Source organism: Caretta caretta, chromosome 23 (assembly GCF_965140235.1).
Source record: "Caretta caretta isolate rCarCar2 chromosome 23, rCarCar1.hap1, whole genome shotgun sequence".
Classification (NCBI taxonomy): Eukaryota; Metazoa; Chordata; order Testudines; family Cheloniidae; genus Caretta; species Caretta caretta.
The window spans coordinates 10,742,511-10,768,370 of record NC_134228.1 but is presented as its reverse complement, the minus strand read 5'-3'; the positions used below and the strand labels follow the sequence as shown (position 1 = coordinate 10,768,370).

General features: G+C 60.9%; 1 protein-coding gene and 1 long non-coding RNA gene across 2 annotated transcripts; one reads left to right on the top strand and one right to left on the bottom strand.

Moving 5' to 3' along the window:
- Positions 1-2,913: 2,913 nt before the first annotated feature.
- CHMP2A (charged multivesicular body protein 2A) lies at positions 2,914-8,461 on the top strand. The gene is made up of 7 exons (XM_048832655.2): positions 2,914-3,018; positions 4,660-4,745; positions 5,640-5,835; positions 6,102-6,281; positions 6,529-6,659; positions 7,311-7,372; positions 7,665-8,461. Exons 3-7 carry the CDS (start codon positions 5,668-5,670, stop codon positions 7,784-7,786), a joined length of 663 nt encoding a protein of 220 aa, XP_048688612.1. The 5' UTR covers positions 2,914-3,018; positions 4,660-4,745; positions 5,640-5,667; the 3' UTR covers positions 7,787-8,461.
- A 431-nt stretch (positions 8,462-8,892) lies between these two features.
- Positions 8,893-16,784, bottom strand: LOC125627949 (uncharacterized). The gene is made up of 3 exons (XR_012665850.1): positions 16,565-16,784; positions 10,339-10,436; positions 8,893-9,052 (listed from the first exon to the last, which is right to left on the bottom strand). It is a non-coding gene; the product is annotated as an uncharacterized LOC125627949 (long non-coding RNA).
- Between the last annotated feature and the right edge of the window lie 9,076 nt (positions 16,785-25,860).

Genomic DNA, 25,860 nt, shown 5'->3' with positions numbered 1-25,860 from the left:
AGGGCCTGTCTGTCCTCATTGCTCCGCCGCCCCCCTCCTCCCTTTCAGATGGGGTGGAGGGGTGTCTCTCCTCAAGGGGCTGCCCACCCAGCTGCCCCAGCAGGGGCCACATAAGTCCATATCTTGCCCAAGCTGCAAGGTGGGCTCCAGCTCATCGCCCAGGCCTCTGGCCTGCTGTGCTGTTGGAAGTGGCTTGTGAGTAAGAAATGGGCTTGACCCTACTGCTCCCCAGCACAGCGGGTAGCTGCTCCCTCTCTGCCCGCTTCTGCAGCTGGCTTAGAAACCTCCAAGCCTTGTTAGCGGGCGCTTGCTGCCCAAGCAGACCTGAGAGAAGGGCGGATGTGCGATGGTTGTAGGGTAAAGCCATAATACGGGCTGATGAGATGCAACTGCTGCCCCCTCTGGGCTAGGAAAGGAAGGGCTGATCTCAGCTGCTGGGGTGAGAATCAAGTGGCCAAGGGGGGCCCAGCTGCCTGGAAGTGGGGGATGGACGTCCAACCTCTGGCTGAGTCAGCAGCTGCCTCTTCCCCGGCAGCAGAGCTGGCTGGGGCTCAGCATGGAGGGAGAATTCCCCATCAGAAGGAATAGGGGGCAGCCAAAGCTGGGCCTTGTTGGCAGGCCTGAGGCAGTGTGAAACGTCTCCCCTGTGTCCCACAGGGGCTGAGCCATGGTGGCAGGGGGCTTGGTTCCGCATGGAGCAGGGCAGGCAGATGAGACGGAGGGGTGGGGGCTGTTTCCTGCCCAGGAGCAGGGAAAGGGCTGTGGCCACGGGGCCTCACTGGGCTGGGGCTTCATGGGTGCTAAGGCTGGAAGGGATGACTGATCATCTAGTCCCAGTGCTGGCCGCCCCAGGCTCTCACCCTGCCATTTCTGCAGGGACACCCCGCCACTCCCTTGGGTGGCCTCTGGGGATATGGGGTTGGCCCTTGCATTGCTATGGGTGGTGTACTGCTTGTGTGTGCAGCCCTGATGCCAGGAAGGCCCAGTCCCTGCCCAGAGGGGCTTCCAGCCCTATGGGGCCATGTAGCAGCCTGGGGCCAGGTTGGGTGAGCGGGAGTACGAGTGCCCCAGAGGGATGGCAGGACCTCGTAGGGAGCTGCATAGTTCAGAGGGCTGTGGGGGGAAGGGCCCTGCCAGGGGATGACCTACTTGGGAGAGGAAATGGGGTTTATAAGCCCCCCTTGGGCAGGTGCAATGATCATGAGGTGAGAAGAACCAGGGGAGTGGGGTGTCTGAATTTTGATCCAGTGGTGTCCCTGCAATAACAGCATTTGGTTCCTACAGCCCACCCCTACCCATAGCCTCACCCCAATGTGTCCCCTTACCCCCACTCAGTCCTCCCCCACACTATCCCTCTGAGGAGGTTGTGTGGGAATCAGATGGGCTCCTCCTTCCCACCTCTGCCCCAGCTTGTCTCCTTCCCCCCCAGCCTCCCACTAGCACTAACCAGCCGCCTGCTTCCCACACAACCTCAACTGAGCTCCTGCTTCTCCCTGCCCCCAACCCCCCCTGCATCTTAGCCCATGCAGCCTTATCTCCTCAACCCATTTCAACCCCTGCTCAATCTGCCTCCCAGACTGACTGTAGCTCAATCCAACCATCCCAGCCCCCTCCAACACAGCCCCTGCCCCCACCTCCCTCTCCTCTCCCCTGTCCTGCTCCCAGCCCCTTCCCCTCTGCTCTACCCAGGCCCACCCTGATCTGACTCCTATCAGCTCCCTGCCCAACATACCCCAGCCTTCACGCCCCTCCCCCTGCCGCCAGACCACTATCAGCTCCCTGACCAACCTACCCATCTAGGTTTGCCAGGTGTCCGGTTTTCAGTGGGAACTTGTAGTCAAAAAAAGAAAAGGAGTACTTGTGGCACCTTAGAGACTAACCAATTTATTTGAGCATGAGCTTTCGTGAGCTACAGCTCACTTCATCCTGATGAAGTGATGAAGTGAGCTGTAGCTCACGAAAGCTCATGCTCAAATAAATTGGTTAGTCTCTAAGGTGCCACAAGTACTCCTTTTCTTTTTGCGAATACAGACTAACACGGCTGTTACTCTGAAACCTGTAGTCAAAAAGGGACCCTGGCGGCTCCGGTCAGGACCGCTGGCTGGGCCGTTAAAAGTCCAGCTGGCGGTGCAGCAGGGCTACTGCGAAGTAGTCGGCGTGTCTCTCTGACTCCTAGGCATAGGGGCGGCCACAGGGGCTCCATGCGCAGCTCCTGCCTGCAGGTACCTCCCTGAGCATTGGCTCCGCAGCTCCCATTGGCTGGGAACCATGGGCAATGGGAGCTGAGGCGGTGGTGTCTAGCCCCTTGGCTGCCCCTATGCCTAGGAGCTGGGGCCCGGAGGGACATGTCCCTGCTTCCTGGGGGCTGCCTGAGGTCCGTGCCACCCGGAGCCCTCACCCAACCCCCTGCCTCAGCCCAGAGCCTCCTCCCATGCCCTGATCCTGCACCCCTCCCCCAGCCAGACCCTCGCACACCCTGACCCCCACCTCCTCCTGCACCCCAAGCCCAGCCCGTGAAAGTGAGCGAGGATGCGGGAGAGGGAAGTAGGGAGGGGTTATGGAGTGACTGGGGGTGGGGCATTGGGAAAGGGGCGGGGCAGGGGGTGGGCAAAGTGTTCGGTTTTCGGCCGTTAGAAAGTTGGCACCCTACACTCCCCCCAATTCCCCTCCCAGCCCCTCCCCCAGCCCCCTGTCCCCCGCCATCCCTCCCCCAGCCCCGCCCCCGTGTCTCTCCTGCTGGGGGCGGAGCCCTAGAGGGGGAGGGGAGGAGCTCGGGGGTGCCCCTCTAGCCCTCCTCTCTGTGGTCCGCCGCGCGGGGGGGGGGGGTGTCGCTCTGCCCTTCCTCTCGATGGTGACTTCCGGGCGGGGGAAGAGGGCGGGGACGCGCTCTCTGTAGTACCCTCGGGGGCGGGGCCCCGTCCACCGGCATCACTTGACGCCCCGCCCTTCACGTGCTCTGTGACGTCAGCGGGGCGAAGGCGGAAGTGAGAGGAGGAAACAGACTGACAGCGGCGGCGGGTGAGACCCTGGGGGGCGTTGGGGGCTGTGTCCGCCTCCCTCGTTTCTGTGGGGCGGGCGGGGTCTCTGTAGCGCCTGGGGGCAGGGGGGTGCGGGGAGGCTGTCTGTAGGGGGAGGGGAGTGGGGCATAGTGGGGTGGGTTAGGGAGCAGGGGGGCTGGCGGTGGGGCATAGTGGGGTGGGTTAGGGAGCAGGGGGGCTGGGGGTGGGGCATAGTGGGGTGGGTTAGGGAGCAGGGGGGCTGGGGGTGGGGCATAGTGGGGTGGGTTAGGGAGCAGGGGTAGAGAAGCTGGGAGGAAGGCTCTGGGGGGCCCAGCTGGGGCTGGGTGGATTAATTGAAATCATCTCATGTGAAACCTCTGTGAGATCACTGATTTTAATCAACTTTTCTCTTTGGGTGCTAGTTATTTTCCAATAAAGGGGCATTTCCCCCCCTCCCCCCACCTGTGGGATCACTAGACTCATTCACACCTATCGATTTACAGCTAATAACAGAGCTTGGACGCCAGAAGTGGGACATCTTTGTGCTACCTAGAAGAATTCCCTATAATTATATACGTTTAAGTAACTATGTAGCTTAATACTCTCAAATTCTTATGAATTAACTGGCCTTTTTCACTATGTTAGCAAATGAGCAATTTGGCATTTGCTATCCCCTAGAGAATTAACTATTCAGTGAGGTTTTGTGTCAAACTACATTTGGATGGTAACTGTTTAACTGACAGCACAAAACAATATTTAATATGTACTTTTATTAACCAAAACAACCCTAAATGTTTTAGATCCATAAACTTTTCATATCAGAACAGTTTTCATGTTTACAGCAAAATGATTCATTTTTAACCAGAGGGTTTAACTGTCTTCAGTGAATTAAATTGATTATTTCAAATCAGCCCAGGAGAAAATTTTCAGATGTGCCCAAGTGTAAGCGACTGAGCTTAAGTTCCTACTTACATCTCTTGAAAATGAGAGAGTCTCCTAAATAGCTAGCAGCAAATATCTCCAATGGCTGGTGATGGGACACTACATGGGCAGGGAGTTACTACAGCAAATTCTTTCCCAGGTGTCTGGCTGGTGGGTTTTGCCCATATACTCAGGGTCTAAATGACAGGCATATTTGGGGTCGGGAAGTAATTTCCCCCCAGGGCCGGATTGGCAGAGACCCTGGGTTTTTTTGCCTTCCTCTGTGGCATGGGTCACTTGCAGGGTTAAACTAGTGTAAATGGTGGAGTCTCTGGAACTTGAAGTCTCTAAATCATGATTTGAGGACTTCAGTAACTCAGGCAGAGGTTAGGGGTATATTACAGGAGTGGGTAGGTGGGGTTCTGTGGCTTGCAGTGGTTCCTTCTGACCTTGAAGTCTATGAGTCTATAATTACTTTGGCTGAGCTACTGGGCTGTATTTATAAAGCTTGACCTCAGGTGTTTGATATCTCTTCCCCCCTGATTCTTTGTGTAGAAAAACCACCTTGAATGCAATATTTTTGGTAGAGGCTCAGGGATTCAGCATATTTACTTTATATTTAAGCAGTGGCACTGGGCTCCATTCCCCTCTGGCAGCATGACCGGCCAGAGCAGTGCCCCAAACCCAGGACTCACAGAGACATTTCCACACCATTAACCTTCCTCTCCTGTCTCTGCAGCTCGCTCTGTATGCGTGCACCTGACTCCAGCGTTTCCTGCTTCCTCCAGCCGCCACCCCCTGTAACGAGCTTGCTCTCTCCTTTGGGTGAGTACTGTGCTGGCTGGCTGGCCCTGAGTGCCTCCAGGGGTTGGGAGTAGTGTTTCCCCTTCGTTCTCAGGGGCAGCGCTGCCAGCAGCTGGGATCAGCTGTGGCCTCAAATCAATGGGGAGGGGTCTGTGCCCAGCTCGGCTCCTGCTGAGCAGGTTGTCCTGTCTGTGGAGGTGCGTGAATAGAGCATGGCGGGGGAGGGTCTCCCTGGGGTGGGGTCCAGGGGGTTCCCTATCTCCAAAGGAGCTGCCTGCTGCTCTGACACCTCTCCTCCCTTAGAGGCAGTCAGCCCCCTTCACCGTGCCTCCCATGCCCAGGCTGAAGCGGGGGTTGCCTGGGGTTGTGCCCTGCCTTGCGGGGTCGCCAGGCAGGTCCCTATTGCATGTGCAGCCTGGAGTTGGGTCTGACCCACTCTGGTGCCTTGCACAGGGCTGGGCTGGGCCTGACCCCGGGACTGGCACAGCAGTGCCCTGTGTGTGTTGGGACAGGCTGGGCTGCTGGTGGGAAGTGCACAGAGGTCGTTGGGGGGTGCACCCAGAGAAGTGCTGTGGGGGTGGGGAGGGGGACGGACAGAGGGAGCCCCCTATGCACCCAAGACAGCCCCCAGATACTCCTGCCTTGTTACCATTGCATGGCCTGGAGCGGGACAGCCTGGCCCAGCCAGCTTTGCGGGGAAGAGCCAGGTTCCAGAGAACCCAGCTCTAAGCCCACAAGGAGTTAGAGCTGCCCTGCCCCCTGGGGTGTGAGGTGGAGACTAGCCCTGACCAGCTGCCTGCCCCACTCGCTGTCAGATCCAGAGGATTCGCTCCCCATCTCCCAGCCTGGGCTGCTCAGGGCTCCCCTAGCTGTTCCCCTCCCTGCAAATTCCTGAGCTGCTGTTGTCCCCCACAGCCGCAGGCCGCCCCTTTCCCCGCTCAAGATGGACCTGCTGTTCGGGCGCCGGAAGACGCCGGAGGAGATGCTGCGGCAGAACCAGCGGGCCCTGAACCGGGCCATGCGGGATATGGACCGCGAGCGGCAGAAGCTGGAGACACAGGAGAAGAAGATCATCGCTGACATCAAGAAGATGGCGAAGCAGGGGCAGATGGTGAGCGAGGGGCAGGGCCGGGGGTAACATCTCCAGCTCGAGTGCAACCTGTCCCCCTCAGGATGGGGTGAAGTTCATGGTGGGCAGGGGTGTCTCCAGTTGTAACCCACCCACAGGGAGGACACAGTGAAGAGCATGGGGAAGGAAAGGTACATGGGGGTGTTCCTTGCTGTAACCCATCCCCCGGGCAGGATGTGGTGAAGCTCAGGGGGGATGAGGGCTATGGGGGAGGTGGTGTCTCTGTCTGTAACCCATCCCCCTGGCAGGACGCAGTGAAGATCATGGCCAAGGACCTGGTGCGAACCCGGCGCTATGTCAAGAAATTCATCATGATGCGAGCGAACATCCAGGCTGTGTCGCTCAAGATCCAGACCCTCAAGTCCAACAACTCCATGGCCCAGGCCATGAAGGGCGTCACCAAGGCCATGGCCACCATGAACAGACAGGTACGTGGGCTTCTGCCAGCCAGGCTGGGCAGGGGGCAGGATTGCTGGCCATGGGGGGAGCTCCTGGCTATTCCAACCTGGCCTCTCCCAGCAAGGGGTACTGGGGGAGTAGGGCGGGATGCTGGCCATGGTGTGGGGGCTCCTGTCTACTTCAGTCTGGCCTCTCCCAGCAGGGGGCGCTGTAGGGCCAGTCTACTCAATTTCCCCAAGGCAGTGACTGTATATTCATATTCCCCTTCCCCTCCAGCTGAAGCTGCCCCAGATCCAGAAGATCATGATGGAGTTTGAGAAGCAGTCGGAGATCATGGACATGAAGGAGGAGATGATGAATGATGCCATCGATGACGCCATGGGGGACGAGGATGATGAGGAGGAGAGGTGTGGGGGGCAGGGCTGGGGAGACTGGCTGGCTCGGGAGGGAAAATGGAACATGGGACCTTTCCCCCCTAGTGGCTGCCTGCTCCCATCTGGCCCCAGGATGGGGATCTGGCTGGCTTAGGGGGCTGGGGAATGGGACCCGGGGCCTTTCCCCTCTAGGGAGTGCCAGTTCTCATCTGGCCCAGGGGTTGAGGGGACTGGCTGGATCAGGGGTGTGGGGAATGGGACATGGGATCTTTTCCCCCTATGGGATGCTGGCTCCCATCTGGCCCCAGGGCCCATCAGCAGGACAGGTGACAGACTGAGCCCCCCAGAGGGGTTCCCCAGGCCGAGCAACAGCCTTGGGGTGAGAATGAGCTCACCCAGCTGGTGCCTGCTCCAGGGATACACCCAGGGCATTGTCCTGGCACCTTTCATAGAATATCAGGGTTGGAAGGGACCTCAGGAGGTCATCTAGTCCAACCCCCTGCTCAAAGCAGGACCAATCCCCAACTAAATTTCCCCAGGTGTGTGGGGATCCTGGCTGCTGGGTGTGTGGGGTGCCGGTCCTCCTCTCCAGCCCAGTTATCTGGGGGCGTGGCTCTTTCCTCTCTGGGTATGGGGGGTCCGGCCCGTGTCCCTGCTCTCACCTACCTATCTCTGCCCCCCCAGTGATGCTGTGGTGTCCCAGGTGCTGGACGAGCTGGGCCTGACCCTGACGGATGAGCTCTCCAGTGAGTATCCCAGCATCGGGGGACGGGGCAAAGGGGGTCCTGACCGGAGGCGCTCACGGGGGCGGGGCTGGGAGCCAAGTTCCCCTGCAGCTGGGTAATGGGGCAGCACAGCTGTCGGGGGCACTGGGCAGTGCGCAGGAGGCTTTGCTGCCTGACCCTGCCAGTGCCTGGGAGATGGGGGGCTGTAGGGTGCTCTGGGTAGGCAGACCTGTCCTCGACAGGAGCCTCGCTCAGTGGGGGGACGTGGGGGCTGTGGGGTGCTCTGGGTGTCCTGAACCCCCTGTCCCCGCAGACCTGCCCTCGACGGGGGCCTCGCTCAGTGTGACGGCTGGGAAGAAGGCCGAGCCCTCCGCAGCGCTGGCGGATGCTGATGCCGACCTGGAGGAGCGGCTGAAGAACCTGCGCCGGGACTGAAGGGCTGGGGCTGCCCCCCTCCCTCCCCAGGCCGTGCTTCCCCGGACACCCCACCCACTGCTGGCCACTGCTCTCAACAGCCCAAGGGCTGCGACTGCTGCCTCTGCCCTTCTTTGCGTACTTCTCCCCCAGCCACCCCTCTGCCTATGTGGGGGGATTAGGTGGTGGGGTGGAAGGTCCCTGCCAGTTTTGGAGAGCAAATCTCCTACTCCAAAGTAATGGGGCTGGGGGTTTGGCTATGGGGCTGCTGCAGCTGTCCCGGGGGTGGGGGAATCATTTCTGTGGGTTGGGGGCTCTTAACTCTTTAGCTTCCAGCTCAAGTACACTACAGGTGGGGGTGTCTTTTCTGTAATGGCAGTCACCCCCCAGGAGCTGCCAGCTCAGGCTGGATTCATCCCCCCCCCACAGAGAGGGGGAGACTGGCTCTGGGGAGAAGCAGATGGGCAGATGCTGCACCAGTCTAGGTTGTGTGGGTGTCTGTGGGGGGGCTGGGATTATAGGATGGGGGCAGCTGGGCGCACCCACTAGAGCCTGGATCTGGGGGGCACAGGTTGGGAGCCTCCCCCCCGGCACAGAGCTCTCCATCCTGTGCACAGGGAGAGGGGGCTGCGCTGAGGCCCTCCTGCCTCCATCTGGCTGTGGGGGAGGGGTTGTAATAAAGGCTGTAGATTTGTAGCCATGGTGCCTGCTGGCTGATTCTTGCCCCATAGATTTGGGGGGGGGAGGGGGCAGCTGACCAGGCAGAGCCCCACCCAATCTCCTCTGCAGTGAGCTGGGGCCTGAGGGGGAGCTGTCCTATGTGCCTACCTCCCCCTGGGTTGGAGTGGGGGAGGGGCCATGGCGATCCCTCCCCACCTCGTCTGAGCACTCTGCCCCTCCCCATCTCTCCTTCTTCTAGGGGATCCTGGAGCCTAGCTTCTCCCCCCTCCCCCACCTGGATGCATCATTGTTTCTGGGGGGAGGTTGGTGCCCTTTGCCAAGTGCTGGGTAAGAAGCAACTGATGGGGATGGGGGGGGCACTGGAGGCATGTTACGGGGGGAGTGGGGAGTTTGTGTGTGTGGGGGGATACAGCTGGCGCTCATTGATCACACACACCCAGCCCAGGTAAAATGTTGCCAGTTTATAGCCCTGCCCCCCATCCTCCCCCCTCCCCCCCGAATCTGGAGCAGCTGCCCCCTCCACGGCCGCTGGTGTGTCTTGGTGGCTCTTCGCCCTCTCAGCCGGGCTCCGCCAGGTGACCCTGCACCCATTGGCCACACCAGCACCTGCAAGAGATGAATCATAGAATATCAGGGTTGGAAGGGACCTCAGGAGGTCATCTAGTCCAACCCCCTGCTCAAAAGCAGGACCCATCCCCAAAAGTAAGTAACTACTGAACCTGGTGAGGGGAGGGGAAAGACCCTGGTCCCTTCATGTTCCTCGTCTCTGACTGCCACTTGCCTGGAGCAGCCAGCAGGGCAGGGCAGCGCCCTCCCACCCCACCAGGCCCCCTGCTCCCCACTGCCCCAAGCCTGGTGCTCTATTTCCAAACTCCCTTTAAGCACAGTGGGGCAAAAATGGACCGTGGGCTGGAAACATGGAGATGCTCTGCATCAGAAGGAGCTTGGGATGGAAAATGGGGGAACAAAATAATATAAAGTGTGAGACATGATCTAAAAAATCCACTTCTGCCCCAAACAAGTCTGTGTAAACGCACGGAAATCCGTCGCCAGAAGCTGGAAATGGACAGTGGGGTTGCTCTGAGTACACTGAACACCTTATACAGGTGCATGAGGACTTCAACTGTCTATTCCTCCTCTGCAGTTCCACACCATGTGAATGTGAACCAGGGGGTATAAATGTGATGTAGGGGTGTGTGCGTGTGAACCAGGGAAGGTTGTAGGTGTGAACCAGGGGGTGTAAATTGAACCAGGAATTGTGTGTGTGAACTAAGGGTGTGAATATGAACGAGGAGAGGTTGTAGGTGTGAACCAGGGGGTGTGGATGTGGATGACGGGGTGTGGATGTGAACCAGGGGTGTAAAGTCAACCTGGGGGTGTTGATGTGAACGAGGGTGTGACTGTAACTGCCTCTTAACTTTTTCAATTGTAAGTCAAAAGCAAATTGTCCCTTTAACTCAAAAATGTTCTCTTGCAAACCTGGCGCTCGCTCTGTGTGGCCAAAGGGACCAGCAGCCACATGCCAACCAGCTCCAGCACCTGGGTACCTTCAATGCCATCACTGGGGAGACGGTCGCCTGGCAACTGTTGCTGGGGGCTCAAATGCACTGGGATGCGGGAGCTGTCCTGCATCTCTGGGGGTGGGGGGTTGCTTTGGGGAGGCCAAGCCAAACTCAAGCACAGGCTGCTCTGGGGCTGAGAGGAGACTCAGCTGTGGGCATGTGGCTCTGGGCTGGTGCTGTGGCCCTCTGGGGCTGCCCAGGGAGGCATCCGAGAAAAAGAAGGGGCTTAGGGGAGTGGTGCAGGGTGGGGGGCACAGCACTACCCCCCCCTGCTATCCCAGCCCTGGGCTCCCCCTGCCCTCCCTATGTGGCTGGGGGAGGGGAACTCACTGTGTGGGGGCTGCTAGACCTTGATGCCCAGGGCACGGAGACACTCGTGGTACGATTCCATCAGCTCCTTGCACGACTCTTCCCCGTTCTCCCTCACGCTGTGAAGAAATGCGGGTGGTGGTGGTGTCATTAAATTGGGGGGGGACTTGCCTGGCTCATGATCATGGACCAATCTAGCCCAGTATACTGTCCCCTGGATCAGAGCCACAGGCCCATCTACCCTGGTATCTTGCCCCCTCCCTGACCCCCAGATCAGACCCAGGGCCCATGTAGCCCAGTATCCTTTGTACCCACCTCCCTAAAAGCTGAACCAAGAGGCTGGGAAACCGATGATTATCTCCTATCTCCTATAAGCTCCTATCTTGTCCCCACCCTCCCTCCAGCCAAACCCTTATCTGCAAGGGGTGTCTATGGGGAGGGTTGCAGGGTGTGCGTATGGGGAGCGCTGGCGGGTGGGTTAGATTAGCCAGACACACCCCACCCCCTGCAGCCTGTCCAGGGGTGCGGCATGGTGTCCATATGGGGCTGGGGGAGCCCTGGCACAGGGAGGGCGACCAGGCTTAGGGTGCTGCGCTCAGAGCAGGCCAGGGCCATGCAAGAGCAGCAGAGGGCTGGTGCTGGGCGAAGCTGGAGACGCCCCATTGCCGGGGCTGGTGGGAATGGGGAGCCTGGTGCTGCAAGGGGTGCCCCACATAGGAACTTATCACCACCGTGCAGAGGGGTCCCTCCCTGCGCCCCTGCTCCCTGACTGTGAGGTCCTGGGCCATGATTAGGGTGGGGGGGGGAGGGAGAGGTGAGATTCTACTTCTACCATAATACATCTAATAAATAATATACAGTGCCTAGCACAGTGGGGTCCTGGGCCATGACTGGAGCTCTTAGGCACTACCATAATACACCTAATAAATAATGTACAGCGCCCAGCACCATGGGGGCCATGACTGGAACCCCTAGGTGCTACCATAATACACCTAATACAGAATAATAACAACAGTTTAGTGGGAGGCAAGTGGCCTAGTGGAGATAGCACAGGACTGGGCTTAATCTGCTGGGTGACAGTGGGTAAACCAGTCCTGCCTCAGTTTCCCCATCGTACAATGGGGAATAACCGACCTTTGTAAAGCGCTCTGAGATCTGGTGGACGGTGCTGGGTGAGCTCTAGGGCTGATAAGAGAAGATCCAGACCTGCAGGTTGGGTGCAGGGGGGGGCAGGCTGGGATCCCTCTCATCCCAAAACCAGGCTGCTTGGGAGGTAGTGGACGGGTGGACGCCCTGCCAATCGGTTAGGGCTGCAGGTTGCAGATAAGGGGCAGCTGCAGAGCTGCAGGGAGGGGGAAGGGAGGTGGCTGGGCGGGGTGCTGATGAGCCACAATTGTTTGGGGCTGGATCCTGGTGCCCTTTGGAGCTGATGCAAACGCCCCCCCCCCCACTGCGCCCTCCTCCTCCCCTCAGCCATGAGCCAGGCTAAGCAGTTAAAGCCCTGAGCTGGGGCTCAGGACGCCATGGATTGAGCCCCACTATACCACAGTGGTCATTTGAGGCCCAGAAAACCCGGTGGCTGCTGGTTTGGGGCATGTGTGTGGGGCATGGCCCCAGGTGAGAGTCAGGAGGTATCCAGTTGCCACCACATCTGGAGCCGGGTGGGCAGCAGGCCTGAATTGCCAGGGTCTTGGTTAGTGGTCGGGGAGGGACAGTGAGGGAGGGGTTAATGGAGGGTGGTGGGGGGAGGGGGAGTGTGGCCACTGAGGGGTTAATGCCCATGTGCCCGCATCCCCTTTCCGGCCTCCCCGTTACTCCCGCCTGGCTACCCCGGCGGCTCCTTTCTCCAGAGCTAATGAGGCCAGGGCTGAGTCAGCAGCACCACGCCCTCCTGCTGCCCGGCCCACATGCCCCAGCTCTGCTTGGCCCCAGCAGCCCGTACCTGGGGGGCTGGCGAGGGCTCCAGTCACTCTGCAGGGGTAGGAGGTGAAGGAAGTGTCTGTGTGGGGCAGGCGAGGGTGGAGGGGGTGTCCTGAGGGGTCACTGTGGGGCAGGTGGGGGTGCAAGAGGGGTCTCTCGGGGGCACCGTGGGGCAGGCGGGGGTGGAGGGGGTGTCCTGAGGGGTCACTGTGGGGCAGGTGGGGGTGCAAGAGGGGTCTCTCGGGGGCACCGTGGGGCAGGTGGGGGTGGAGGGGGTGTCCCTAGGGGTCACTGTGGGGCAGGTGGGGGTGGAAGAGGGGTCTCTGGGGGGCACCGTGGGGCAGGCGGGGGTGGAGGGGGTGTCCCTAGGGGTCACTGTGGGGCTGGTGGAGGTGAAGAGGGGTCTCTTGGAGGCACCGTGGGGAAAGCCTCCATTCCCTCCCCCTCCTCTGGCATGCCCGCTCCCTGCTGCCATGGGAACGGGGTGGCAGAGCCGAATGTAGGTCATTGGCGGCCGGGCTGGTAGCAGTTTAGCTGTCCCCACGTGTCCTGGCGGGTGCCAGCCAAGAGGGGCATCTGCCCTGTGGGGCCATGTCTCAGAGCAGCCACTGCACCAGGGTCAGGGGGTGGCTGACACCGGGGGATGGGGTGGAAGCAGTGTGTGTGTGAGCAGGAATGGCCGTGGGTGGGGGACTGGGAGCAAGGACGCCTGGGTTCAATCTCTGGCTTGGGGAGTGCGGTCTAGTGGTTAGAGGCAGGAGGGCTGGCAGCCAGGACACCTGGGTTCTCTCCCCAGCTTGGGGAGAGGAGGGAATCTAGCAGGTGGACAGGCAAGTGGAAGGCCTGACTCCTGGGGTCTATGGTGCCCCCGTCCCCCCTGTGACCTTGGGTGTGTCCCAGGTGAAGCTGCGGGGATCAGGCCAGATGGGGGGAGGGTGCGGTGACCGTGCTAACCCCATCACTCTAATTAACTAGCCTCCTCAGCGCCACCCGCTCGCTCCCCCTGGCCCGGCAGAGCAGATGGTGCCAGGTGCTGGGTCACGGCACGCCCCTGTCGAGCACATTAGCCGGGCCTCGGAGATGGAAGGTGCTGCCGGGGGAGGCATCGCCCAGCTGGCTCTGTGGCCTGCATGCCAATGCGGGGTGGGGCACAGTGGGGCTCAGTGTGGTGGAGCTGGCTGGGGGCACCCCATGGGGGAGGATGGGGTGTGGCCTGGGCCGGACCAGGGAGCACCTGGGTGTCGCGCTCAGCTCGCCGGCTGGATCAGCCCGGCCGTAGGAGACTCGAGCGGGGGATTTATAAATCATAGTAATAACTCCTGGCAGCCCCGCGAGCAAAGCGCCTTACCCCAATTACAACCCAAGGGGGGGGGCATACATGTGCCGAAGGTCACATGGGGGCAGAGGGAGGGAGAGAAGCCAGGTGTCTTGGCTCCCAGCCTCCCCCCTCTACTCTATAACCACTGGAACCCTCCCTGAGCTGGAGAGAGAACCCAGGAGTCCTGGCTCCCAGTCCCCGATCTCTAACCACTAGCCCTCACTCCCCTCCCAGAGCCTGGGAGAGAACTCAGGAGTCCTGGCTCCGAGCCCCCCAGTTTTAACCACTAGCCCCTACTCACTTCCCAGAGCTGGGGAGAGAACCCAGGAGTCCTGGCTCCCTGCTCTCCCTGCTCTGACCACTAGACCTCCACTGCTCTCTCAGATAGGGATAGAACCCAGGAGTCCTGGCTTGTCCCCCTGGGGGTCTCCAGTCTTACTCTGGGGCCTGGAGGGGGGCATCCCCATCTGCTGTGATGCTCCCATGCCCCGCGAAGCCCTGGGCTCTGTTACCCACTCACCCGGCATCCATAGGGTCAGTGTGTCCCTGCTGTAACCGCCCACGGCAGCATTAGCTGTTGAGTTATTTGGGGATGAGGATCTGGCAACGGGGTCTGCTCCCCTGCGGGGGGAGGGGGGAGCAGGGACATTCTGGGGCCAGAGATGGGCACGGCAGCCCAAGGCCAGCTGTGGGGATGGTGCCAACTCTTGGGGGTGGGGTGAATGGGGACAGGGCATGGCTGGGCGGGGGGCGGGAGGAGGCTTGGTGATACAGCCACTGCCCTTGACCTGTGACCCCGAGGGACTGACTCCAGGGGATGGGAACGCCCTCAGCAACTGTCTGAGCCCCATGCCAACCTCCACTGAGCCCCCTGCCTCATGCCTACTGAGCCCCCTGCCCCCCGCTCCATCCCCAGTGAGCCCCCTGCCCAACCCCCACTGAGCCCCCTTCCCCACTGAGCCCCCTGCCCTCCTGCCTCACCCCCACTGAGCCCCCTGCCCCTCACTGAGCCCTTGGTCAAGCCTTCTGCCACACTGAGACCCCTGCCTCCCCCCGCAAGTCTCTGGTCCAACCCCTGCTGAGACCCTGGCCCCTCAGCCCCCTGTCCAATCCCTACTGAACTCCCAGCCCCACTGAGCCCTCCTCCAATCATCACTGAGCCGCTCCCCACTGAGCCCCACCCCCGTCTCTAGTTGACAGTGGGGTGGGGAGCCAGTAGGGGATGATGGGACTGACAGCACCCAGGGGCGGGGAGACACACCCGGAGGGATGACCCACCCATCCCTATACACACCCCGCCATCAATCCCCATAGATACCCCACCATCCATCCCCATACACACCCCTCCATACCTATACACACCCTGCCGTCCATCCCCATAGATACCCTGCCATCCATCCCCATACACACCCCACCATCCCCATACACACCCCACCATCCTTCCCCATACACCCCCCTCCATCCCCATATACACCCATTCCTCCCTATAGACAACATCCTGCCGCCAACCCTCCATCCACGTACACAGCCCTTCCTCTATCCCTTGCTCCATCCCCATTCACCCGCTCCATCCCTCCCCATACACACCCCACCATCCCTCCCTCCCCATACACAGCCCTCCTTTCATCCATCCCCATATACCCCTCCAGTCATCCAACCCCAAATACCCCACCGGGTCTATCGCTGCCGCTAGCTGCCTTCAATCCCCTCCCTGCGAGGCCCCCACATTCACACCTTCTAACAAGGCACCACTCCCATGGCACTGGCTCCCCATTCACACCCCTCATTCACTCCCCTCTGTCAGCCCCCTTCATTAACCCCCCCAACCAATCTGGCTGTGTCACTACACACCTCTCTCACGCTCCTCGTGCCCCGTATATCTGGGGCTGGATGGGTGGGGCCTGGTGTGGAGAGGTTTGGGCCTGGGACCACTGCATGGCTGGGGCTCAGTCTCCCGAGTGGAAGGACCTTTGCCCCACGGAAGCCCCCACGTTCCCTGTGGGGTTGGTCATGCTGAGAGGGGTGATGGGCTGGCTGCTTCCTGGGGCATGGGGGTGCCCTGGGGCCACAGAGCTGTTTCCAGGCCGGCCGCCTGAGGCCAACTTCTGCCGTTCCCTTCCGGTCCGTGCACCACATGGCCAGAGCCGAGGGCCCGGCTCTGCCTATCCTGGCCTGGGGAACCGCAGAGCCAGGACCCCACCGACTCCCACCTGTCTGCCTCACCTGGGCTGGGCCCCTGCCCCACACACCAGGGCACGGGGCATGGAGTTAATGGCACAGCTCCCTGTGCCCACCCCACTGAGCCCCCCACCTCCCTGAGCCCCCCCATAGAGTTTCCCTGCCCAAACCCCACTGAGCCTCCCTGTGCCCAATCCACTGAGATGATCTGCCCCACTGAGGCCCCTTCTCTACTGAGCCCCCACTGAGCTTCACCCCTCTGAGACCTCCCCACCCCACTCCCCACCCCACTGAGACCTCCCCACCCCACTGAGACCCCCTGTGCCCAATCCACTGAGAACCCTACCCCACTAAGCTCCCCTGCCCCCACCAGCTCCCAAGTAAGCTCCAGTGAATCTCCCCACCCCACTGAGCCCCTCAGCCCCACAAATGCCCCCAACCTCTACCCCAGTGAGCCACCTCCCCCACTGAGTCCCCCACCTCACTGAGTCACCTGCCTTATTAAAACCCTGATCCTTCACCCCACTGAGCCCTCCCTGCCCCACTAAGGCCCCCATCCCCTAACCCACTGAGCCCCTCTGCCCCACTGAGCTCCTTGCCCCCACTCCACTGACCCACCCTGCTGCCCCACTGATCACAGACCCACTGAGCCCTGCCACTCCTACCCCTATCAATCCCCCCTGCCCCCACTGCATGGAGCCCCTGCCCCCCATTCCCTGCAGTGGCTCCCCATGGATCAGGTTGGACAGGGTGCCAGCCCCCTCCCTCCCCGCCCGGCAGTGCTCCCCCCTGAACACAACCCCTCATCTTGGCAGCTGCACCAGGACTCACCATTTCTCCATGGCCGCTTTGAGCTCGGCGCAGGGGGGCTGCCCCTCGGGTTCATTTGGGGCTCCCCCCTGGGGGGCCCCTCCTGGGCTGGGGCTGTCGGACATGCTGAGCCGTGTGTCTGTCTGTCCGTCTGGGTGTAGGGTGGGAACGGTACCCGGGCAGCGGCAGGGGGTGGAGGATCACGCTCGGGTATTCGAGATATGTCATAACTGCTCCGGGGTTAATGCACAGCGGCTTAGCCTGGGCCAGACGCCTCCCCCCACACCCTGCCCTCCCCTCTCACCGCCGGCTGAACCTAGCTGGGACCCAGGCTGGAGGTTACATCACGCCACATGATCTTTAATTAAAGATTAATCTTTAATTCCTGGAGACTCCAGGACAATCCTGGAGGGTGGCAACCCCAACGGGTCTCTGGGGACCTGACCCCCAGATGCTCCTTCCCCCTCCATGGTGCAGAGGCCACCCGCCCCACCTCCCCTCCCCTGGAAACACAGAGCCCTGCAGGCCACGGATCCCAGCAACAGACTTGCTGGGCTGAAGTGGGACAGCCTCTGCATTGTGGGAAGAGAGGGTATTGGGGTGTGTATGGAGTGTTGGGCTGTGCGTGAGCAGGGGGTGTTGCGGGGGGGGGGGTTGTGTGTGGGCGTGTAGGGAGTGCAGGGGTTTGTGAGCATGTGTGTAGGGATGTTGGTGTGTTTGTGTAAGAGGGTGTTGCGGTGTGTGCAGAGGGTTGGTGAGTGTGTCCGTGTGCAGGGAGTTTAGAGTGTGTGTGTGTATGTGCGTAGAGGGTGTTGCGGGGTGTGTGTGCAGGGTGTGTGTGTGTGTAGAGGGTGTTGCGGGGTATATGTGTGTGCAGGGGGTGTTTGTGTGTGTGTGTGCAAGAGGGCATTGTGGTTTGTGCAGAGGCTTGTGTGTGTGTGTCTGTGTGCAGGGAGTTTCGAGTGTGTGCATGTATGTGCGCAGAGGGTGTTGCAGGGTGTGTGTGCAGGGGGTGTTGGTGTGTGTGTGTGCAGCAGATTGTCTGATGTGTGCCGGAGGGTCTAGGCGGCGGGGAAGGCCAGGTTCCGGCGAGGTGTGATAGGGCCCTGATGGCTCTGGGTGAGTTCTGGGGGATCCGGCCCAGCTCACTGGGGCTGGGTTGGTCCTGGAAAGGGCCATGTGCAGCTGTGGGGCTGCATGCTCCAGTGGGCTGGGATTTGGTGGCTCACGGACCCCTCGCACTGGGGTTCCCTCCCGCACTCCCCAGGGACCTGCTGCCCCCCCCGTCTCTGACCCTGGGGTCACCTCCCCTGCTCCACCAGGGACAGCAGGGTGCCCACAACCAGCCCCCAAACCCAGACCCCTCCCATACCCTACCAGCCCCAGCTGTGCACAACCAGCGAGATTCAGGGCAGGATGGCCATGCTGCTCAATGCCACCCCCTCTGCCCTGCTCCCCCCTGCCCTGCATCCCAGGTGGGGCCATGGCGCAGACACGCCACACCCCAGAGCCGGGCGCAGCAGGGGAGCGATCCTGGCACAGACAGGAAAGGCCTTGGCGCCCCCAGGACATAAAGAACAGCTGAGTCATTTGGGAATTATGCAACACTGCCATCCACACAGCCACAGCTAATGTGGGGTGCAGTGCCCCCCAGTGGCCATGCTGGGTACATGCAGTGTGAATGCTGCACATGCTGATGGGGAGCTGCAGTGCCCCCCAGTGGCCATGCTGGTATGTGTAGTGTGAATGCTGCACATGCTGATGGGGAGCTGCAGTGCCCCCCAGTGGCCATGCTGGTACGTGCAGTGTGAATGCTGTCTGTGCTGATGGGGAGCTGCAGTGCCCCCCAGTGGCCATGCTGGTACGTGCAGTGTGAATGCTGTGTGTGCTGATGGGGAGCTGCAGTGCCTCCCAGTGGCCATGCTGGTACGTGCAGAGTGAATGTTTGTGCTAATGGGGGAGGGGGCAGCAGTGCTCCCAGTGGTCATGCTGGGTACGTGGCGTGCGAGAGGTGCTTGGCTTGTTTCCTAGTTCTGACCCAGGCCAAAGCCCATTCTAGCTGGATTCCCCTGGAAGGGGTCCCAGGGCTGAGGCTGTGGATGCGGGGGGTGGGGGGGGAGGACGTGTGCCCCCAGACATGGGTGTGAGACTCAGGAGCGAGGCCTTCCGGCCCCACAGTTCTTGATCCACCATCACCACCGCAAGGAGCCGTTTATTTCCCAAGCCGTATTTGTGACAATGGGGGAAGCTCGACCAGCGGGGACGCCCTGTGCCTGGCATGGTGTGGGGGTGGGGTCTGAACCCCTTTGCCAGAGCAAGCACCCCACAAGGACAGGCCCCAGCCCTGCCCCCTGAGTGACACAAGCCGCCCCGCCCCCATTGGCCCCAGTGGGGACCCGGCTCCCACTCGCAATCTCCCTGGGGTGGGGGCGCTGGTTGGGCGCAGATAGGACACACAGCCTGATGGCTCCCTAGTTGTTAGGGGCTCACTGCCTCCCTCCCAAGCCCTGACCCCGAATGGCCTCCCCTCAGCCACAGGTCCAGCCCATCCCCACGAGGCCTTCACTGGCAGGGACGGCACCGGGAACTCTTGGAGGGTGGGGGGCTGGCGGGGAGCCCAGACAGCATCCTGCCTTCAGTGCGGGGTCCACAGCCAGGATGAGGCTGGGACCATCCAGCCAGACTCCTGCGTCCTGGGCCTGCCCCCCCGCCCCATGTCTTTGGGCCTTGGGCGTAGCTGTAGCGAGAGCAAGACGGAGCCCCAGTGATGGGGAATCACCCCATCCCTCCGGGGAGCCACCCCAGCCCCGATTTCCCCTGCTGGCCCCTGGGCACCTGGCTCCCCAAGGACTCAAGCACCCTGGAGCCCTGGCTAGTGGCTGTGGCCCTGCTCCAGCTGGCTGGGGGAAGGGGCCCTCAGGGGTCAAGTGAGGGGTGTCTGGGTGCCTGGCATGTGCCAACCTTTCCTGGGTCGAGTTGGGGGGCTTCAGGGCAGATTGAGCAACACCTGCACAGCCCCTGTGCCCCCTCCTCTCCACTGCGCCCCTGCTCTGCCCCCTGCCTTGCCCCATGCCCCCTGTTCTCCCCTTTGCCCCCTGCTCTTCCCCCTGACCCTGGCCTCCCCGGTGACCCCTGCTCTCCCCCACTCACCAGAGACACCCTCTCCACATCCCTTCCGGAGATACCCTCGCCCTGCTGCTCCACCTCTCTCCGGCCACTGGAGACCCCAGCTCCACCCTGCTTGGTGCCTCGTTCTAACCTGGGTGCCAGCTGGATTCTCCTGGGGGGGTCACAGGGCTGGGGCCAGAGGAAGGTGCCAGAGGGGCTCAGGAGGGAGGCCTCCGCCTGCTCCCCGCTCCCTGCTGGAGTTGAAGCTGCCAGAGACTGCTCCCGTGGGGGCTGGAGACTGCCGATTCACGGCTCTTGTGCCACCATCAAGGCCACAAGGAACCGCCTATTTCTCAAGCCATGATGGTGCCAGCCCGATGGAGGGGTAGGGGGAGAAGGGGGAGTGTCATGCTCAGCCAGGCTGGGCTATAAACCCCCTCCCCGGGGAGAGCACCTGCAGGGCCCAGGCACCAGCACAGCCACCAAGGGGCAAGACCTGCCCCGCCCCATAGTCCCCAGGGGCACCACTTGGGCACAGAAGGGGTGTGCAGACCCCTCTGATGGCTGTGTGACCCCCAACCCCCCCCCCCCCAGCTGTGCTTTCAGCCCCTCACTATGGGCCATTGCTCTCTGGGCAGCACCGGGAGCCCCTGAAGAACAGGGATCACCGTCGTTTCTGGGATTCTGCAGCTGTCACCGCAGGTTCATAAGGAATTTTCCCCACGTCCTGCGGATACCCCAGCATGGGAACCCCCCGCCCTGGGATCAGGACTCTCATGCGGGCACAGCTTTCGGGAAGCCGTGGACTGCTGAGAGCGAAGATACTTTCTGGAAGATCAGTCGATGACTCACTCACTGGGCCCCATGAGAGCTGGCCCCTCAAGATCTATGCACGATTCTGGGCATCAAAAAACCACCAACCAGCCCTCACCCGCGTGCTGCTCAGCACACTGGGAACCCCGGAGCCTCTGAGGAGGAAATGCTGGAGCCAGCCTGTGGGCAGCTGGCCTAGTCTGTAACACAGAGGCTGAAGTTTGAGCAAGACCCCGGTTCCCGGTTGATCTCTGTTGCGGGTGTCTTCAGCTCCCAGAACCCGGATGTGGGGCATGGGACTGGCCTGAGGGATTGACTGAAGGAGGCAAATGGGACGAAATGAGCCTCGGGTCACCTGAACCAGCAGGCCAAACCCCAACGTGACCGGCGGGCGAGGCTCGGGCACAGAGTGTGGGTTGGGATTGTGGCTGGCAGGGGAAAGGCGACATTGCTGATGACTGGCGGTTGGAGCCGTATGCCCCAGGGGACCCACCCGTGTAGCAGATATGCCCTGAGGGCAGTCACAGCCCTGCCAGACCTTCCCACTGGACTTATCTGTGACCCACGGGACAAGGATTGTGTCCCGACAAGGATCTTGCCCCAAATCCTGAGCTCCCCTGTCCCGTGTGTCGGACAATCTCCCATCGCCCCCTGCTCCCCCCCATCCGCCAGAGACACCCAATCCACATCTGCCCTGGAGACACCCTCTCCTGCCCTCCTGCGCTGCTGGGAACCCCCGCTTTGCCCTGCTCCTCATTCTAACCCGGATCCTGGCCAGATTCCCCATGGGTCACAGGGCTGGGCCGGGAGGTGCCTTCACCCCCAGAGGAAGGGTGAGGGGATTGGGAGGGAGGCCTCAGCCTGCCCCCGCACTTCCTGCCAGGGACAAGACCACCATGGCTGCAAGGGCCATTTATTTCTCAAGCTGCAGTTGCAGTAGCGGGGAAAGTTGGGCTGGAGCTGTTGGCAGCTCGGGGTGGGCGGGGGGGTGAGGTGGCAGCGTCCCGCTCAGCCGGGCTGGGCTATGAACCCCCTTCCCAGGGCGCGGCCTGGATCCTGGTGACTGATAAACGCCGGCTAGTTTGGCAAAGGCTGTGCTCCATCTCTGCCAGTCCCTTTTGGGCACCTGGCTGCTGAGGGGGGACGTCTGTACCTGGGCTCATGGGGAGCCCTGGAGAGAACGGGGCGGGTGGATGGTGCCAGAGGTTCCCTTCTGGAGAAGGGGAGCCATGAGGGTCACCCTTGCAAAAAGAAGGGGGCCCAGGCTTGGCCCAATGAAGGGGGCACTGCCAGGGAGACTGGGAGGCCTTGCATGCCCTGGAAAGGAGAAACACACGGGCAGAGACGAGGGCGCCAGATGCACGGACAGAAACCGGAGGACCCAGGATGCTCTGACACTTTATTGGTGTTAATCGTACGGGGTGGGAGGGACTAAGCAAAATGATAAGTGTTGCAAGAAGAAAGGGCCCACCACCTCCACCCCGGCATCCCACCCACCCACCCCTCCCAAGTGTGTGGCAGCCTCTGATCTAGAACCCCTGCCCCCCGAGTGTGAGACAGCCTTGGACCTAGAACCCCCCGAGTGGGTGACAACCTTGGATCTAGAACCTCACCCCCTCCTGAGTGTGTGACAGCCTCTCATCTAGAGCTCCCTCCCCTCCCAAGTGTGTGTCAGCCTTGGTGCTAGAACCCCGCCCATGCCCATGTGTAACAGCCTCAGATCGAGAACACCACCCATCCTGGCATGTGCACCTGGCTTCAGCCTAGAACCTCTGTCCAAACCCTGAGCGATAATAGGACTCCAGTCGAGAACCCCCATCTCCGCATTTGCTCTAAGTTCCCGTCTAGAACCTGTCCCCAGCCCAGGGTGAGCTTGGCGTGAGGATTCCCAGCTGGAGCAGGTCCACTGATGTCAGGACCGATTGGCACCCGCTGGGACCTGCCCCATTCACTCCAATGGCTCGGGGCCGATTGGCGCCCGCTGGGACCTGCCCGACATCCGATTTTATTGCACAGTGCTGCTGGCACAGACAGTGGCAACCTGATCTTGCTGAGTGACAGATGGGCACATTCGGCTTCCTGCCCTGTCCCCAGCTGTCTGTGGCCGACTGGACAGGCTGCGAGAGAGCCAGACACACGGACAGAGATGTGGGCGCCGGACACAAGGACAGAGATGCGAGGCCCCAGGATGCGCTGAAGCTTTGTGGCCCTTGCTCACATGGTGGAAAATCAGCAACTTCACCCCGTCACCCCCAGCATGAGACAAACCAGACCCACCTGGCTGGGGCAAACGAGTCTGCCTGGCCCTCACCACCTCCTGTCCCCCGTCTGCCTGGTCCTCACCATGCCCCATCCCCCATCTGCCCTGGCCCTTGCCACCTCTCATCTCCCAGGCCCCGTTTGCCCTGGCCCTCGCCATGCCCCCACGCCCCATCCCACATCTACCCCGGCCCTTGCCACCTGCCATCCCCGTTCGTTGGCTGAGACAATCTTTCCAAGACTAGTCAATTCCCCTGTGTGTGATGGATGCAGTGAAGCTGCTGGAGTCTGCAGAGAGCCTGAGCCAGTTGCTGGGAAAGAAGTGAGCTGCCCCCATGTTTAAGTGGGCTGCTGTCTGCTGGTCCCACCCCAGCAGTTACAGCCTGGCAACTGGGGATAATGCTAAGGCGCCCCCTGTCATTCTGCGGGGGCGGGAGCGGTCCCTGCTGCGTACTCCATTGCTCCTGGCTCAGCCCCATGGAGTTTCCTTTAAAGACAATATTGAATAAAGCAGTCGAGTGGCGCCTGGGGCCGCCTCCCCTTGGCTGGGCACAGGGACAGCCGCAGTGGGCACCACCCCTCTCCAGAATTGGGGTTGGGGGAGGGAGAATGGGTCTATAAAGAGAGGGGCTGAGAGCCCATCACTGGGAATCTGGTGTGATCCTCTGTCAGTGAGTGATGGCACCTCCTGCTCCTGCCCCATGGAAACCCTGGTGAGTCCCCCACCTTCTCCTGCCCCATGGAAAACCTCATGAGTCCCCCCGTCCCCTTGCTCCTGCCCCATGGAAACCCTAGTGAGTCCCTCCCCCCACAGTCTCTTGCCCCATGGAAACCCTGGTATCTCCTTTCTGCCCAGGGACACTTTCCTGCCCCCTCTCCTGTCAGTAGCACAAGGGGATGTGGGTCGGGGGTCTGGCTTTGTGCCCCGGGCTCGGGCCTGTTGACCCTGTGGGGTCCTGTGCAGGTGTCAGGATGGATGCCCAGGGCTGGACTCCTGCTGCTGTCCCTTCTCCTCTGCTTTGGGACAGAAACCGCCAGGAGCATCGACTCAGCCACATTCAAAGCCATCATGGATCACGTCCACCAGTGAGTGACCAGCCTGAGGGGGGCATGTCTCGGTCCTGCCCTGCTCCCCTAGCCGCAAAGGGAGCAGCAGGGACACCTTGTGTCTGCTGGAATCAGAGGGTTACCTAGCGCCACTGCCTCATAACCGGTGATTCTGGGGGTGCAGGGGGAGATGGGACCCTGAGCTGGAAGGGAGAGTTTCTGAGGGTGCAGGGGGAGGATGAATGTCTGGGGTCCATGGAGGTGTCTGTACAGTTCCTGTTAATTAGCTCTGCGCTTGGTGTGTGATTACCCCTGGGCTCAGACTCTCCCAACCCCTCTCTCCCCCAGGTATTGCCCCGTCACCATCCCCCACCACCGTTCAGTATGCGGTGGCCATCTCCTTGCTGCAGTCCGTGTGCAAAGGCACCAGCCCAAGTGAGCTGCAGAAGCACCTGCCCATGGCCAGGCTCCAGGCGATGAAGTCCAAACTGGAGATGGACCTTCTGTACGAGGGGAATCACATTGTCGCCACCAAACCTGACAAACGTGGCCAACATTCTCTGCACTCGGAGTGGCTGATGCTCCGGCTGGACCAGAATGGGGTAAGCCCCGTCTCCCTCCTCCTGGACAAGGCCCGGGACCAGACCAAATGCCAGGTGCCCCACGCCTTGGAAGGACCTGAAGGACGACCATCGCATCCAGGAACTCATGGACAGGATCTTCGGTGCCATAGACAGTGACCGCCACGCTTTGGCCTTCCAGGAGGTGTTCGGTCAGGACAGACACAGGGCGAAGCAGTTTGTATGGAGCGTGTGATGCACGCTCTGTAACATGCCCCCGTACGAGTGCAATGACAAGGGCTGCCACAGCTGCGAGGAGAAGAACAGGAACCTCTCTCTAACATCAGTGAAAAACCCAGCCCCAAACACAGCCCATGGGGGAGGTCATCAAGGTGGGAGGAGAATGTAAGCTGCAATGCAATCAATCAACAACCAACCCATTCCTCCGTCAACCCATCTGTCCTTCAACCCATCCATCCACCTATCCGTCCATCCAACCGTCCATCCATGAACCCATCAGTTTGTCAACCCATCCATCCGTCAACCCATCTGTCTGTCCATGAACCCATCCATCCATCCATCCGTCCATCCATGAACCCATCTGTGATAAATAAAGTGGGGGGATAGCTCCCTTTGATGGACACCGAGCTAGCCAGTTAGCTGCAAAATCCCTCTTGCCATGGGAGGAGTGAAAGGTAGGAATTATTTGGGGCTTCGACCCTTCCTTCTTACAGCTTTTTCTCTTCTTTGAGAAGCTCCAGCTAAGGTCTAGGAGACACCACGTCTGTACGGATGGGAACCTCAAGTGTTTCTTTTTAAGATGGAGATTTTTTGCCCATGTCCCTTCTCCTGCCAATGAAGAGCCATTTAGTAGGTGATGACACATTGACCTTGTTTACACCTGGCTGAGGTGTCAGCTTGTCCTTTGTTCCTGAGGAACTGGTCTGGCCGCTCCCCAGTCTTGGAATATGTCTCAGTCACACTATACGGTGCAATCTGATAACTTCACATACAATGTGGCCACACATATTTTATCAGGACACTATTAACCAGCGGGTTATGAATTTCCACACGATACCTCCCAAAGCATCTTTGTACAAAGATTATTGTAATAGTGTGCACGGGTGAATAAAGGGGTACAGAGCACCACACCGGCATCTCTTGACCTTCCCTTGCAGGGCAGAGTGTGCACCATCCATGCCCCTTGCTCTCCCCGATCCTCCTGCTCTCCCCTCTGCCCCCGCTCTCTCCCACCTGCCACAGATATACTCTCCACATCCCCCCCGAAGACACCCTTGCTGGGCTGCTCTACTCCCTCCTGCTCCACTGGGGACCCCTGCTCCGCCCTGCTCCCTCCTTCTAACCTGGATCCCAGCCAGATTCCCAGGGGGTCACATGGCTGGGGCCAGGGGCCCGGGGGGGTCCCTTTGCCCCCAGAGGAAGGGTGAAGAGCTCAGGAGGGAGGCCCTTGCTCACTCCTCGCTCCCTGCCACAGACAAGGCCACCAGAGGCTGGTCCCTACTGGGCTGG

What these genes read in the sequence shown, in the direction of transcription:
- CHMP2A (XM_048832655.2), top strand. Translation starts at nt 5,668, where the DNA reads ATGGACCTGCTGTTCGGGCGCCGGAAGACGCCGGAGGAGATGCTGCGG. An exon ending in TGGCGAAGCAGGGGCAGATG is followed by an intron (nt 5,836 to 6,101) that starts GTGAGCGAGGGG and finishes TCCCCCTGGCAG; the next exon opens with GACGCAGTGAAGATCATGGC. An exon ending in CCTGACGGATGAGCTCTCCA is followed by an intron (nt 7,373 to 7,664) that starts GTGAGTATCCCA and finishes CTGTCCCCGCAG; the next exon opens with ACCTGCCCTCGACGGGGGCC.